Below are 17,480 nucleotides of genomic sequence, written 5' to 3' on the forward strand. Positions count from 1 at the left end.
AGCCTCCTAAGTTTATATGACTCTTCTAGTTTAAATTCATAACTATAGGGCTAAACCTCTAGTTCTTAAATCTTCATTTCCTTTAAGTCTTACCAAAAATCTGAACATCACCAACATAGTCATTTCACTTACCCCACAATACACACATATGACATTGTCAGAATAACAGTACCAACACCATCACCAATTTTTCAGTATGCCTACTGAAAAATTTTAGGTAATCTGCCTCTAGCCTCCCAGTTAACTAGGACTGCAGGTGCACACCACCATGCCTGGCCATTTTTTTTTTTTCTTTTAAAGACACTGGGTCTTGCTATGTTACCCAGGCTGGTCTGAAACTCCTGGCCTCAAACAATCCTCCTGCCTTTGCCTTCCAAAGTGCAGAGATTACAGGTGTGAGCCACTATATCTGGCCTATCCTTTATTTATTCCATCACAGTTTTACATACAAATTACTTTGTTGTAAAGTTCGTTGGGATAGTTTCTTCTGGATCATTATGTTACCAATTAGATGCACCTTTGATTTGTTTAATTTTACTTCAATTTTTAAGGTTTGCTTTTTAGATTTAGTTTTTTTTATAAATATATGAAATATTTCCATGATTCCAAAGTTAAATGTACAAAACAGGTATGTTCAAAGAAGTCTAGTTTCTGTCTCTGTCCCATCCAACCTGTTGTCCTCTTCCCCTTAAAGTAATAATTTACATTTCTAACTTTATGGTTTATCTTCTGATTTTTAAAAATATAAGCATATATATATATATATTCCTGTCTTTTAGCATACTTTCAGCCATCTTGCCCTTTTCCTGCATAACACTACATCTATCTCATTCTTAATTGCTGCAGAATTTTTCATTACATAGATATTCTGCAATTTATTTATATGATGCTATATTGATGAACATTTAAATGATTTCCAGATTTTTTGTTAGGAAAGTGATGACTGAATTCTCTGTACATATATCTTTTCTACTTGGTACGCTATCAAGCAACTACTTAAGTGACCTGACTGTGGTGCTGTGCAAGCAATTATATAAAGAAAACAGCAGTGACTCAGTCTGAAAATGACTTAATATTATCATGTTTTCTTACATATTACATTTATTTTTCCTGAGGAAAAGCAACAGGAGTTTAGTGATTATTTTTGAAAGAAATAACCTATTTCTATTTCTAAAGAATGGATAATATCTGTGTTTGGTTGCTTATAGGGTACAAGGAGTAAAATTGCCTCATTCAAATTAGAACTGACTGTGTTATTTTAATGAAGCATTGTGACTTCAAATAGACCCGTTGCTTGAAATAGACTGGGTCATTGAATTCCAGCTGTAGCCCTCCTTCAGAACAGTTGAGTACTGAAGTCCGGGGCTGAGAATATGGCTTTTTAAAGCAACAATCCTAGTAGAACAGAAGAGGTGTGGACTAGTTAGGGATAGGTTTAGAAGTACATTCTTAGTAAGAGAGGTGAGACTTACCTTCATCTGGATCAAATCTATTACTCTCTTGTTAATCTCCTAACTTCCTACACTGTATCCAGTAGAGGACACTTTTGCCTCACACAGTGAAAAAAGAGCCTCTGGACTCTACCAATGGGATCGGCACTCTCCAAACCTGCATGTTAAAAGGCCTATAAGTTTTGAGGGTGTCCCTTTGTCCTCATGATTATTCTGTAACACATTGTATTTATGGGCATAGTATTATTATACACAGCTCCTATCTTTTAAAGAACATTATAATCCACTTAACTGCTAGGATCAGAGAATGACAGACAATTCAAACCATATTGTCTTACAGAAGACATATATAAAATATAGTTATGTGTACCAACTGAAGTTCAAATTTGATTTAATTTAAAACAATCTAGGTCAGATTTTATGTAGTTTGTGGACCCTTTGCACTCAAATCTCAAGGTTCTTATTAAAATGCAGATCTTGGCTGGGTGTGGTGGCTCACACCTGTAATCCCAGCATTTTGGGAGGCCGAGACAGGCAGATCACTTGTGTTCAGAAGTTCAACACCAGCCTGGCCAACGTAGCAAGGCCCTGTCTCAATTATAAAAAGAAAAAAACTTCTTAATAAAGAATAAAATGCAGATGTTGGGTAAAGACATGTCATCTGGTTTACAGGTAAAATAACTGTCTACAATGTAGTGATTTTGCCTCAAACTTACCTTTTCCATTATTTAGTTCAGAAATTACTGTTCTATATATGGTAAGTGAGAAAAATTGCTAGATTCTAGAATTGTGGCCTCTATTCATAGTTTGAAAAATGAAACAAAAACGTTTCTAATTTCAGATCAACAGCAAAAAGAAAGAATCAGCATGGGAAATGACAAAAAGTTTGTATGATGCGTGGTCAGGTTACAAATGGCTAGTAGTAACACTAACAGGGTTGGCACCAGGTAAAGAAAATTTTTCAAGCAATCCTTTTTTAGTTAACAGAAGTATAAATCGTTCCTCCTTCCTCTGTTCAATTTTTTTCCAGGTACCATTGGATTTTAAAAAGCATTTGTTTCTCTTCTTCAAAAAATCTTCTTTTTTTTATTATTATACTTTAAGTTTTAGGGTACATGTGCACAACGTGCAGATTTGTTACATATGTATATATGTGCCATGTTGGTGTGCTGCACCCATTAACTCATCATTTAGCATTAGGTATATCTCCTAGTGCTATCCCTCCCCCGTCCCCTCACCTGACAACTGTCCCCAGAGTGTGATGTTCCCCTTCCTGTGTCCATGTGTTCTCATTGTTCAATTCCCACCTATGAGTGAGAACATGTGGTGTTTGGTTTTTTGTCCTTGCGATAGTTTCCTGAGAATGATGGTTTCCAGTTTCATCCATGTCCCTACAAAGGACATGAACTCATCCTTTTTTATGGCTGCATAGTATTCCATAGTATATATGTGCCACATTTTCTTAATCCAGTCTATCATGGTTGGACATTTGGGTTGGTTCCAAATCTTTGCTATTGTGAATAGTGCTGCAATAAACATACGTGTGCATGTGTCTTTATAGCAGCATGATTTATAATCTTTTGGGTATATACCCAGTAATGGGATGGCTGGGTCAAATGGTATTTCTAGTTCTAGATCCCTGAGGAATCGCCACACTGACTTCCACAACGGTTGAACTAGTTTACAGTCCCACCAACAGTGTAAAAGTGTTCCTATTTCTCCACATCCTCTCCAGCACCTGTTGTTTCCTGACTTTTTAATGATCGCCATTCTAAGTGGTGTGAGATGGTATCTCATGGTGGTTTTGATTTGCATTTCTCTGATGGCCAGTGATGATGACCATTTTTTCATGTGTTTTTTGGCTGTATAAATGTCTTCTTTTGAGAAGTGTCTGTTCATATCCTTTGCCCCCTTTTGGATGGGGTTGTTTGTTTTTTTCTTGTAAATTTGTTTGAGTTCATTGTAGATTCTGGATATTAGCCCTTTGTCAGATGAGTAGGTTGCAAAAATTTTCTCCCGTTGTGTAGGTTGCCTGTTCACTCAGATGGTAGTTTCTTTTGCTGTGCAGAAGCTCTTTAGTTTAATTAGATCCCATTTGTCAATTTTGGCTTTTGTTGCCATTGCTTTTGGTGTTTTAGACATGAAGTCCTTGCCCATGCCTATGTCCTGAATGATATTGCCTAGGTTTTCTTCTAGAGTTTTTATGGTTTTAGGTCTAACATGTAAGTCTTTAATCCATCTTGAATTGATTTTTGTATAAGGTGTAAGGAAGGGATCCACTTTCAGCTTTCTACATATGGCCAGCCAGTTTTCCCAGCACCATTTATTAAATAGGGAATCCTTTCCCCATTGCTTGTTTTTGTCAGGTTTGTCAAAGATCAGATGGTTGTAAATATGTTGCATTATTTCTGAGGGCTCTGTTCTGTTCCATTGATCTATATCTCTGTTTTGGTACCAGTACCATGCTGTTTTGGTTACTGTAGCCTTGTAGTATAGTTTGAAGTCAGGAAGTGTGATGCCTCCAGCTTTGTTCTTTTGGCTTAGGATTGCCTTGGTGATGTGGGCTCTTTTTTGGTTCCATATGAACTTTAAAGTAGTTTTTTCCAATACTGTGAAGAAAGTCATTGGTAGCTTGATGGGGATGGCATTGAACCTATAAATTACCTTGGGCAGTATGGCCATTTTCACGATATTGATTCTTCCTACCCATGAGCATGGAATGTTCTTCCATTTCTTTGTATCCTCTTTTATTTCCTTGAGCAGTGGTTTATAGTTCTCCTTGAAGAGGTCCTTCACATCCCTTGTAAGTTGTATTCCTAGGTATTTTCTTCTCTTTGAAGCAATTGTGAATGGGAGTTCACTCATGATTTGGCTCTCTGTTTGTCTGTTATTGGTGTATAAGAATGCTTGTGATTTTTTACATTGGTTTTGTATCCTGAGACTGCTGAAGTTGCTTATCAGCTTAAGGAGATTTTGGGCTGCGACGACGGGGTTTTCTAGATATACAATCATGTCATCTGCAAACAGGGACAATTTGACTTCCTCTTTTCCTAATGGAATACCCTTTATTTCCTTCTCCTGCCTAATTGCCCTGGCCAGAACTTCCAACACTATGTTGAATAGGAGTGGTGAGAGAGGGCATGCCTGTCTTGTGCCAGTTTTCAAAGGGAATGCTTCCAGTTTTTGCCCATTCAGTATAATATTGGCTGTGGGTTTGTCATAGATAGCTCTTATTATTTTGAGATACATCCCATCAATACCTAATTGATTGAGAGTTTTTAGCATGAAGGTTGTTGAATTTTGTCAAAGGCCTTTTCTGCATCTATTGAGATAATCGTGTGGTTTTTGTCTTTGGTTCTGTTTATATGCTGGATTACATTTATTGATTTGTGTATGTTGAACCAGCCTTGCATCCCAGGGATGAAGCCCACTTGATCATGGTGGATAAGCTTTTTGATGTGCTGCTGGATTCGGTTTGCCAGTATTTTATTGAGGATTTTTGCATTGATGTTCATCAGGGATATTGGTCTAAAATTCTCTTTTTTGGTTGTGTCTCTGCCCGGCTTTGGTATCAGGATGATGCTGGCCTCATAAAATGAGTTAGGGAGGATTCCCTCTTTTTCTATTGATTGGAATAGTTTCAGAAAGAATGGTACCAGCTCCTCCTTGTACTCTGGTAGTATTCGGCTGTGAATCCATCTGGTCCTGGACTTTTTTTTGTTGGTAAGCTATTGATTATTGCCACAATTTCAGAGCCTGTTATTGGTCTATTCAGAGATTCAACTTCTTCCTGGTTTAGTCTTGGGAGGGTGTATGTGTCGAGGAATTTATCCATTTCTTCTAGATTTTCTAGTTTATTTGCGTAGAGGTGTTTGTAGTATTCTCTGATGGTAGTTTGTATTTCTGTGGGATCATTGGTGATATCCTCTTTATCATGTTTTATTGCATCTATTTGATTCTTCTCTCTTTTCTTTTTTATTAGTCTTGCTAGCAGTCTATCAATTTTGTTGATCTTTTCAAAAAACTAGCTCCTGGATTCATTAATTTTTTGAAGGGTTTTTGTGTCTCTATTTCCTTCAGTTCTGCTCTGATTTTAGTTATTTCTTACCTTCTGCTAGCTTTTGAATGTGTTTGCTCTTGCTTTTCTAGTTCTTTTAATTGTAACGTTAGGGTGTCAATTTTGGATCTTTCCTGCTTTCTCTTGTGGGCATTTAGTGCTATAAATTTCCCTCTACACACTGCTTTGAATATGTCCCAGAGGTTCTGGTATGTGTGTCTTTGTTCTCGTTGGTTTCAAAGAACATCTTTATTTCTGCCTTCATTTCATTATGTACCCAGTAGTCATTCAGGAGCAGGTTGTTCAGTTTCCATGTAGTTGAGCGGTTTTGAGTGAGTTTCTTAGTCCTGAGCTCTAGTTTGATTGCACTGTGGTCTGAGAGACGGTTTGTTATAATTTCTGTTTTTTTACATTTGCTGAGGAGTGCTTTACTAATAAAATCTTCTTAAATATAAAACTAGGAGGCAGAGGCTTCCAAGTCTAGTCTTGGCTCTGTCACTTTAAGTATTTATCCAGCTTGGTTGATCTTTCTGGGCTCAGTTTCTATATCTGTAAAATAAGTGATTTGGATCAGGTGACCAATAAAGTATCTTTTGATGTTAACACCATAATAAATAGCCAATATTTATGGGGTGCTTCCTATGTGTTGTGCACTGTTCTAAAAAGTTTACATGTATTTAAACCTCACGGCATCCTATGATACCAATGCTGTCATTATCGCCATTTTACAGATGAGGGGACTGAAGCTGAAGAAAAGTAACTTAGTCTGACTAAGGTCATACAACTTAGCAAGTGGCCAAGCCTGGGTCTGAATTAAAGCCGTCTAGTTCCAGACCCTATCCCCTTCATCACCCTGCTATACAGCGTGGCCACAAAGTCGCAATGTGTGAGATTTTAAGAAATAGCTGTTGAGGACCTGAAAACAAATATTAAGCCCAGTTGTAATCACTTTCAGCTTCCATGATGGAAGATTATGTTCAGAAGACCACAAAACTAAATTTTGTGTAGAGAATATAGGTAAGTACTGATAATCCTAATTGGCATGCATAATAATGTTCTGGCCTCTGTGTATGTAACCCACTGATCTTTTTCTATAAGAAGGACCCACATTTGACCATAAATTTGTATATTTTTTATATTCTCACAGTAAAATAATCTTGATATATGGTTTTCTGTAATTTAAGAAAAAACTATAAATAGGAATACTATGAATTTCAATAATTACTTCTAATGAACATTAAATTTAAATGAAATTGATATCACTTATAAGTCTGTTAATTATGGATTGAAAATTAGATTTGTGAACCTTCTGCCAAGTAGCTGTCTTTTGAAGATATTTCAATATCTTTTAAATGCTGTTTTTTGGTTCACAATTAATTTGAATGATGTAACTTTTAAAAATTCCAAACAAAAATAGCAATTTTATTGTAAAAAATAACTCTTTACAGTTTTTAAATATAATAAACGTTTATAACTAAAATTTGAAAATCTTAAATTTATATGTACTTCTTAAATGACCCTTTTTTAGGAGTCTCCTGCTTTCCACTTGCCTTTTAACTGGATTGTTCTCGACTCCCAAAAAGTTGACTTATTTTTTGACCATCTCCAACATATTTTTACAGGGGCCTTGGCCAGATTAATAGACATTGCTGCTGATTGGATGACTGACCTAAAGGAGGGCGTTTGCCTTAGTGCATTGTAGTACAACCACAAAAAGTGCTGTTGGGGATCTAATGAAACAACATTTGAAGAGAGGGACAAATGTCTATGGTGGAAAACATGGGCAGAATTAATCATAAGTCAAGTAGAGTTAAGTCTTGCTTTGTCTCAAGATGAATTAATAATTGATACAGCAAAATGTTTACAATTCAGTTAATTATAAAATTAATCACATATTAGATGATTGCATCCACATTAAATGGATCCATCCTCAACACATTGCAGCAAGAAAGAATTAAATGCAGTATTGTTTCAAGAAGCTTTTGTATTAGTTAACTACGTAGTCATATAACAAATCCACTGGATTGTCACGCAAATATATTTGAGCTGTAGTAGAAAAGAAGTGATAGTTATTGCAGTAGGATCTGTGTAAAGTTACTAAGAATTCAAGTTATTAAAACTAATATATTACCAAGATTGGGAGGTTTGAATTATGAAAGTATGATTATCAAATAATTTAGTAAAATCAACCTTCTAAGTAGACATACATTGAAGAATATCAGAGATATATATTTGTGGCATTACAGCATTTAAATGATTAATTTGCTATGATCTACAAAGAATATTCTAGAATTTAGGATGTTGTATGTGTATTTTTTACATGATGACATATGGATATATTTTTAAAATTTTATTTTAGCTTAACTTTAGATCTAAAAGGTATGTGTTTGCGGTAAGATGAGTAGTATGCTGTTTCTCACCTGGCTTAACTGAATTGAGTTTAATTTAATGATCTTCTGGAAAGTTATAGCAGAATGAAATCTGAGTGCTGATGCAATTTGTTTCCACCACTGTTTCCAAAATGTGATTTGTAGGCAGAGGTTGAAGTATAGCTGAGATGTCTTTAACAAGACTTTAGGGATTAAAGTTTAGGGATTAAAATGAATGTGAAACTCATTTTGAAAATAAAACAGTGCTAGATATTCTAAACATTTATTAGACATTTATAATAAATTGATACTGTGAATTCGTAATGATGATCACCATCTCCAAAAGTAATAATAACATCAATTTTTCTTATTACAGTAAAATCCATTATGCATAACTTCTAACTACAGCAAAATTTAGAGCTAGGATATTTACCATTCAATTTATAATATATCAGAAACATCTTATAAAATGATACCATTACTTTTTCTTTTCTTTTTTTTGTTAGCTATTATTTTCCTCTCAAAACTTTATGGAGATCATTTTTTGCTGCTTTAGTGGCTGCATTTGTTTTGAGGTCCATCAATCCATCTGGTAACAGCCATCTGGTCCTTTTTTATGTCGAGTATCACATACCATCATACATTTTTGAGCTGTTTCCTTTTATTCTCCTAGGGGTATTTGGAGGGCTTTGGGGAGCCTTTTTTATTAGGGCAAGTATTGCCTGGTGTCATCGACACAAGTCCACCAAATTTGGAAAGTATCCCATTCTGGAAATCATTATTGTTGCAGCCATTATGGCTGTGATAGCCTTTCCTAATCCATACACCAGGGTAAACACCAGTGAACTGATCAAAGAGTTTTTTACACACTGTTTTCCCCTGGAATCCTCTTCTCTTTGTGACTACCGAAATGATATGAATGCCAATAAAATTGTCAATGACATTCCTGATAATCCAGTAGGCATTGGAGTATATTCAGCTCAATGCACTAATGCCTGGCACTCCTATTTAAAATCATAATGACAGTATGCACTTTTGGTATCAAGGTAAGTACTAATGTGAGGTGATATTTGAGCAATGTTGGCATGTTCAAAACATATGTGGAATGACAGAAGTTGTTGTTTCATAAATGACTGAAAAAAGTACTTATCTTTTGAGTTTAAGTAATGAAAAAGATAATTCCTTAGCATATATTGTTGAGCATGTTATTTGTTGCTATTTAACAAATTACTCCCAAAACTTAGCAGCTTAAGGTAACTACTTATTTTGTTCTTGATATTGGGTCAGCCATTTAGGAAGGGCTCAGCTGGGCATTTTTTGCTTGCGGTCTTTCATATAGTTGTTATTAGGCATGGCAAGGGCTAATCATCTCAAAGCTCCTTTTTTAAATTTCCTTTTTAAAAAAATGTTTTTGTGGGTACAAAGTATTTATATGTAGTTTTGTGGTACGTGAAGTATTTTGATACAGGCATGCAGTGCTTAATAATCTCAGGGTAAATGGAGTATCCATCACCTCAAGCATTTATCCTTTGTGTTACAAACAGTCCAATTATACTCTTAATTATTTTTAAGTGTACAATCAAATTATTACTGAGTATAGTTCAAAGACTTCTTCATTCATGACTAGCACCCAGGCTGAAAAGATTCAGACACCTGGGCTACTGGGATCAGTCACGCATACTGTCTCTCTCATGCTCGCTCTCTCGTGCTCTTTCTCTCTCTGTTTCTTTTTCTCTCTCTCTGTGGTTTTTCTAGGGTGGTGGCCTCAGGGTAGTTGGATTTCTTAAATCATAGCTCAGGATTCCAAAAGCAAGTGTCCCAAGTGGGCTGTTTTTAATGTAGCCAATGAAGTCTTGCAGCATGACTTGTTTAATTCTATTCGTTGAGGCAGTCACAGAGGCCCACCCTGTTCAGAGGAAGGACATACACTTAGTGGGACAAGTGTCAGAGAATTCGTGATCTTATTTTAAAACCACTTTTATTAGTTTCCCATTGCTATTGTAATAAATTACCACAATTTAGTGGTTTAAAAGCCACACAAATTTATTATCTTACAGTTCTTGAGATCAGAAGTCTGAAATGGATCTCACTGTGCTAAAATTAAGCTGTTCACAGGGCATTCTGGAGGCTGTAGGAGAGAGTCTGTTTTTTTGCCTTTTCTGGCTTTAGAAGCTGCCAGCATTCCTTAGCTCCTGGCCCTCTATTTGCATCTTCAAAGCCCGCATTGGCTTGTCAAGTCTTTCTCTTGGCTCATTACTCTGACGCAAACTCTGCTAAATCTCCCTTCCACATTTGAAAAACCTTTGTGATTCCTTTAGGCCCACCCAGATACATCAGACAATAATCTCCTTTTTTAAGGCAGCAACTTTCTTTCTGCAACCTCAATTCCTCCTTGCCATGTAAAGTAATGTAATCACAGGTTCTTGGAACTAAGCTATGGACATCTTTGAGGAGCCATTATTCTGCCTCGTACCAGTATAGGGTGTTAGCTTGAAAGGACACTGCAGACTTAGTTAAATTACTACGTCTATAAATACGTGTCTTTTTCCATCAGGGAATTAAGGTAGCTGGGCCTTATGCCCTAGGACATTGCTTCTTTTGGATTTATAAAATAACAAAATTTGGGCTGAGCATGGTGTCTCACGCCTGTAATCCCAGCACTTTGGGAGGCCGAGGCGGGTGGATCACAAGGTCAGGAGATCAAGACCATCCTGGTTAACACGGTGAAACCCTGTCTCTACTAAAAATACAAAAAAATTAGCCGGGCGTGGTGGCGGGCACCTGTAGTCCCAGCTACTCGGGAGGCTGAGGCAGGAGAATGGCGTGAGCCAAGAATTGCAGTGAGCCAAGATCGCGCCACTGCACTCCAGCCTGGGTGACAGAGTGAGACTCCACCTCAAAAAATAAAACTTAATAATAATAAAATAATAGTAATAATAATAGAAAAGCCTGAAAGTTTTACCTTTTTTCTTAGGGGATCAAGTTAAAAGAGCTGTTAAAGCTCTTTTTTTCTACAATAAGTAAGTGTTCTGTAACTCCCAACTTTCTCACAGTCAGTTCAACTACAAGAAGTTGGAGGCAATTGGCAGGCTTTTGTTAAGTCCTACCTTTAACTCAGCTCTGGCTGAAGGATCATCGTACCTGGCAAGAGAGTGTAAAACACACTTTGATTTTTTCTATTGTGAATCCTTTTAATGATCCTAGTAGACTCAAACATGCCATCGTTTTGTGTTTGGCTCGTTTCATGTTCAGAAGAGTTTATAGCTATTACTCTTTCAGTAGTCATTTTTATTTATTTATTTTTTTGAGACAGAGTCTCACTTTATTGCCCAGACTGGAAGGCAGTGCGCAATCTCAGCTCACTGCAACCTCCACTTCCCAGGTTCCAGCGATTCTCCTGCCTCAGCCTCCCAAGTAGCTGGGATTACAGGTGTGCACCATCATGCCTGGTTAATTTTTGTATTTTTAGTAGAGATGGGGTTTTGCCATGTTGGCCAGGCTGGTCTTGAACTCCTAACCTCAGGTGATCTGCCCAACTTAACCTCCCAAAGTGCTGAGACTACAGGCATGAGCCATGGTGCCCAGCCTGTTTCAGTAGTCTTTAAGTGATCTTGCTTATGGTGCTTCTTGTCCCTATTATCCTCATTAAATTTAATCGTTAAATATTTTTCTCTTTTTAATTGATTCATATAAATAGACTTACCTGAGAGATATAAATTTGGTTCAGACCACCACAATAAAGTGAACATCATAATAAAGCGAGCCCCATGAATGTCTTGGTTTCTTAGTGCATATAAAAGTTCTGTTTACACTATGCTGTAGTCTGTTATGTGTACAACAGCATTATGTCTTTAAAAAAAGTAATACCTTAATTTTTTTTATTATACTTTAAGTTATAGGGTACATGTACCCAACATGCAGGTTTGTTACACATGTATACATGTGCCATGTTGGTGTGCTGCACCCATTAACCCTTCATTTACAGTGGGTATTTCTCCTAATCCTATCCCTCCCCAGCCCCCAACCCCATGACAGGCCCGGGTATGTGATGTTCCCCTCCCTGTGTCCAGGTGTTCTCATTGTTCAGTTCCCTCCTATGAGTGAGAACATGCAGTGTTTGGTTTTCTGTCCTTGCCATAGTTTGCTGAGAATGATGGTTTCCAGCTTCATCCATGTCCGTGCAAAGGACATGAACTCATCCTTTTTTATGGCTGCATAGTATTCCATGATGTATATGTGCCATATTTTCTTAATCCAGTCTATCATCGATGGACATTTGGGTTGGTTCCAAGTCTTTCCTATTGTGAATACTGCCGCAATACATATATGTGTGCATGTGTCTTTATAGTAGCATGATTTATAATTCTTTGGGTATATACCCAGTAATGGGATCGCTGGGTAAAATGGTATTTCTAGTTCTAGATCCTTGAGGAATCGCCACACTGTCTTCCACAGTGGTTGAACTAACACTCCCACCAACAGTGTAAAAGTGTTCCTATTTCTCCACATCCTCTCCAGCACCTGTTGTTTCCTGACTTTTTAATGATCGCCATTCTAACTGGTGTGAGATGGTATCTCATTGTGGTTTTGATTTGCATTTCTCTGATGACCAGTAATGATGAGCATTTTTTCATGTGTCTGTTAGCTGCATAAATGTCTTCTTTTGAGAAGTGTCTGTTCATATTCTTTGCCCACTTTTTGACAGGGTTGTTTGATATTTTCTTGAAAATTTGTTTAAGTTCTTTGTAGATTCTGGATATTAGCCCTTTGTCAGGTGGGTAGATTGCAGAAATTTTCTCCCATTCTGTAGGTTGCCTGTTCACTCAGATGGTAGTTTCTTTTGCTGTGCAGAAGCTCTTTAGTTTAATTAGATTCCATTTGTCTATTTTTGCTTTTGTTGCCATTGCTTTTGGTGTTTTAGTCATGAAGTCCTTGCCCATGCCTATATCCTGAATGGAATTGCCTAGGTTTTCTTCTAGGGTTTTTATGGTTTCAGGTCTAACATTTAAGTCTTGAATCCATCTTGAATTAATTTTTGTATAAGGTGTAAGGAAGGGATCCACTTTCAGCTTTCTACATATGGCTAGCCAGTTTTCCCAACATCATTTATTAAATAGGGAATCCTTTTCCCATTGCTTGTTTTTGTTAGGTTTGTCAAAGATCAGATGGTTGTAGCTGTGTGGTGTTATTTCTGAGGCCTCTGTTCTGTTCCATTGGTCTATGTATCTGTTTTGGTACCAGTACCATGCTGTTTTGGTTACTGTAGCCTTGTAGTATAGTTTGAAGTCAGGTAGCATGATGCCTCCAGCTTTTTTCTTTTTGCTTAGGATTGTCTTGGCAATGCAGGCTCTTTTTTGGTTCCATATGAAGTTTAAAGTAGTTTTTTCCAATTCTGTGAAGAAAGTCAGTGGTAGCTTGATGGGGATGGCGTTGAATCTGTAAATTACCTTGGGCAGTATGACCCTTTTCACGTTATTGATTCTTCCTATCCATGAGCATGGAATGTTCTTCCATTTGTTTGTGTCCTCTTTTATTTTGTTGAGCAGAGGTTTGTCGTTCTCCTTGAAGAGGTCCTTCACATCCCTTGTAAGTTGTATTCCTAGGTATTTTATTCTCTTTGAAGCAATTGTGAATGGGAGTTCACTTATGATTTGGCTCTCTGTTTGTCTGTTATTGGTGTATAGGAATGCTTGTGATTTTTGTACATTGATTTTGTATCCTGAGGCTTTGCTGAAGTTGCTTATCAGCTTAAGGAGATTTTGGACTGAGATGATGGAGTTTTCTCAGTATACAATCATGTCATCTGCAAACAGGGACAATTTGACTTCCTCTTTTCCTAACTGGATATCCTTTATTGCTTTCTCTTGCCTGATTGCCCTGGCCAGAACTTCCAATACTACGTTGAATAGGAGTGGTGAGAGAGGGCATCCCTGTCTTGTGCCAGTTTTCAAAGGGAATGCTTCCAGTTTTTGCCCATTCAGTATGATATTGGCTGTGGGTTTGTCATAAATAGCTCTTATTATTTTGAGATACATTCCATCAATACCTAGTTTATTGAGAGTTTTTAGCATTAAGGGCTGAATTTGGTTGAAGGTGTTTTCTGCATCTATTGAGATAATCAAGTGGTTTTTGTCATTGGTTCTGTTTATGTGGTGGCTTGCATTTATTGACTTGTGTAGGTTGAACCAGCCTTGCATCCCAGGGATGAAGCCCACTTGATCATGGTGGATAAGCTTTTTGATGTGCTGCTGGATTCGGTTTGCCAGTATTTTATTGAGGATTTTCACATCAATGTTCATCAAGGATATTAGTCTAAAATTCTCTTTTTTTGGTTGTGTCTCTGCCAGGCTTTGGTATCAGGATGATGCTGGCCTCATAAAATGAGTTAGGGCGGATTCCCTCTTTTTCTATTGATTGGAATAGTTTCAGAAGGAATGGTACCAGCTCCTCTTTGTACCTCTGGTAGAATTCGGCTGTGAATCCGTCTGGTCCTGGACTTTTTTTTGGTTGGTAGGCTATTAATTATTGCCTCAATTTCAGAGCCTGTTATTGGTCTATTCAGAGATTCAACTTCTTCCTGGTTGAGTCTTGGGAGGGTGTATGTATCCAGGAATTTATCCATTTCTTCTAGATTTTCTAGTTTATTAGCGTAGAGGTGTTTATGGTATTCTCTGAGGATAGTTTGTATTTCTGTGGGATTGGTGGTGATATCCCCTTTATCATTTTTTATTGCGTCTATTTGATTCTTCTCTCTTTTCTTCTTTATTCGTCTTGTAGTGGTCTACTGATTTTGTTGAGCTTTTCAAAAAACCACCTGCTGGATTCATTGATTTTTTGAAGGGATTTTTGTGTCTGTATCTCCTTCAGTTCTGCTGTGATCTTAGTTATTTCTTGCCTTCTGCTAGCTTTTGAATTTGTTTGCTCTTGCTTCTCTAGTTATTTTAACTGTGATGTTAGGGTGTCAATTTTAGATCTTTCCTGCTTTCTCTTGTGGCCATTTAGTGCTATAAAATTCCCTCTAAATACTGCATTAGCTGTGTCCCAGAGATTCTGGTACATTGTGTCTTTGTTCTCATTGGTTTCAAAGAACATCTTTATTTCTGCTTTCATTTCGTTATGTACCCAGTAGTCATTCAGGAGCAGGTTGTTCAGTTTCCATGTAGTTGTGCGGTTTTGAGTGAGTTTCTTAATCCTGAGTTCTAATTTGATTGCACTGTGGTCTGAGAGACAGTTTGTTGTGATTTCTCTTCTTTTACATTTGCTGAAGAGTGCTTTACTTCCAATTATGAGGTCAATTTTAGAATAAGTGCAATGAGGTGCTGAGAAGAATGTATATTCTATTGATTTGGGGTGGATATTTCTATAGATGTCTGTTAGGTCTGCTTGTTGCAGAGCTGAGTTCAGCTCCTGGATATCCTTGTTAACCTGATGTCTCGTTGATCTGTCTAATATTGACAGTGGGGCATTAAAGTCTCCCATTATTACTGTGTGGGAGTCTAAGTCTCTTTGTAGGTCTCTAAGGACTTGCTTTATGAATCTGGGTGCTCCTGTGTTGGGTGCATATATATTTAGGATAGTTAGCTCTTCTTGTTGAATTGATCCCTTTACCGTTATGTAATGGCCTTCTTTGTCTCTTTTGATCTTTGTTGGTTTAAAGTCTGTTTTGTCAGAGACCAGGATTGCAACCCCTGCTTTTTTTGCTTTCCATTTGCTTGGTAGATCTTCCTCCATCCTTTTATTTTGAGCCTATGTGTGTCTTTGCACCTGAGATGGGTCTCCTGAATACAGCACACTGATGGGTGTTGACTCTTTATCCAATTTGCCAGTCTGTGTCTTTTAATTGGAGCATTTTGCCCATTTACATTTAAGGTTAATGTAGTTATGTGTGAATTTGATCCTGTCATTATGATGTTAGCTGGTTATTTTGCCCATTGATTGATGCAGTTTCTTCCTAGCATTGATGGTCTTTACAATTTGGCCTGTTTTTGCAGTGGCTGGTGCCAGTTGTTTCTTTCCATGTTTATTTCTTCCTTGAGGAGCTCTTGTAAGGAAGGCCTTGTGGTGACAAAATCTCTCAGCATTTGCTTGTCTGTAAAGGATTTTATTTCTCCTTCACTTAGAAGCTTAGTTTGGCTGGATATGAAATTCTGGGTTGAAAATTCTTTTCTTTAAGAATGTTGAATATTGGCCCCCACTCTATTCTGGCTTGTAGGGTTTCTTCCGAGAGATCCGCTATTAGTCTGATGGGCTTCCCTTTGTATGTAAGTCGACCTTTCTTTCTGGCTGCCCTTAACATTTTTTCCTTCATTTCAACCTTGGTTAACCTGATAATTATGTGTCTTGGGGTTGCTCTTCTTGAGGAGTATCTTTGTGGTGTTCTCTGTATTTCCTGAATTTGAATGTTGGCCTGTCTTGCTAGGTTGGGGAAATTCTCCTGGATAATATCCTGAAGAGTGTTTTCCAACTTGGTTCCATTCTCCCCGTCACTTTCAGGTATACTAATCAAACTTAGATTTGGTCTTTTCACATTGTCCCATATTTCTTGGAGGCTTTGTTCATTTCTTTTTACTCTTTTTTCTCTAATCTTGTTTTCTCACTTTGTTTCATTAATTTGATCTTCAATCACTGATACCCTTTCTTCCACTTGATCAAATTGGCTATTGAAGCTTGTACATGCATCACGAAGTTCTCATGCCATGGTTTTCAGCTCCATCAGGTCATTTAAAGTCTTCTTTACACTATTTATTGTAGTTAGCTATTCAATCTTTTTTCACGGTTTTTAGCTTCCTTGTGATGGGTTCGAACATCGTCCTTTAGCTCGGAGAAGTTTTTTATTACCGACCTTTTGAAGCCTACTTCTGTTAACTCGTCAAAATCATTCTCCATCCAGCTTTGTTCCATTGCTGGTGAGGAGCTGTGATCCTTTGGAGGAGAAGAGGTGCTCTGATTTTTAGAATTTTCAGCTTTTCTGCTCTGGCTTCTCCCATCTTTGTGGTTTTATCTACCTTTGGTCTTTGATGTTGGTGACCTATAGATGGGATTTTGGTGTAGATGACGTTTTTGTTGATGTTGATGCTATTCCTTTCTGTTCGTTAGTTTTCCTTCTAACAGTCAGGTCCCTCAGCTGGAGTTCTATTGGAGTTTGCCGGCTACCATCAGTGGAGGCTGCAGAACAGCAAATATTGCAGAACAGCAAATATTGCTGCCTGATCCTTCCTCTGGAAGCTTCATCCCAGAGGGGCAGCCGCCTATATGAGGTGTCAGTTGGCCCCTACTGGGAGGTATCTCCCAGTTAGGCTACACAGGGTCGGGGACCCACTTGAGGAGGCAGTCTGTCTGTTCTCAGAGTTCCTTTTTTGGGAATAGACTATAAGGGGGCAGGGGTGGAAACAGGAGACCACCTAGAAGGCTCTTGGAATAATTCAGGTGAGATATGGTGGAGATCTGAACCTGACTGAAACAAGTGGAGGTGGTGAAAGTGGTTGGATTCTAGCCATCCTGAAGGTGGAATAGACAGGACTTGTGAATGGGTTGGATGTGGAGTGTGGTAAGTGAGGAATCAAGGATGTCTGCAAAATTTTTGGCTGATTAATGACAGAACAA

At 37.6% G+C, this 17,480-nt stretch overlaps 1 protein-coding gene and 1 pseudogene across 1 annotated transcript; both read left to right on the forward strand.

Annotated features, from left to right (window-relative positions):
- LOC134807611 (H(+)/Cl(-) exchange transporter 3-like) overlaps nucleotides 1–7,730 on the forward strand; it is a 34,508-nt pseudogene extending 26,778 nt beyond the window's left edge.
- A 159-nt stretch (nucleotides 7,731–7,889) lies between these two features.
- Nucleotides 7,890–16,726, forward strand: LOC134807610 (H(+)/Cl(-) exchange transporter 3-like). The gene is given in 4 exon segments (XM_063787348.1): nucleotides 7,890–7,900; nucleotides 8,384–8,856; nucleotides 8,859–8,923; nucleotides 16,661–16,726. Coding segments are annotated over 4 exon segments (615 nt in total).
- Nucleotides 16,727–17,480: the final 754 nt, after the last annotated feature.

The sequence above is a fragment of the Pan troglodytes genome, chromosome 11 (assembly GCF_028858775.2).
Source record: "Pan troglodytes isolate AG18354 chromosome 11, NHGRI_mPanTro3-v2.0_pri, whole genome shotgun sequence".
Classification (NCBI taxonomy): domain Eukaryota; kingdom Metazoa; phylum Chordata; class Mammalia; order Primates; family Hominidae; genus Pan; species Pan troglodytes.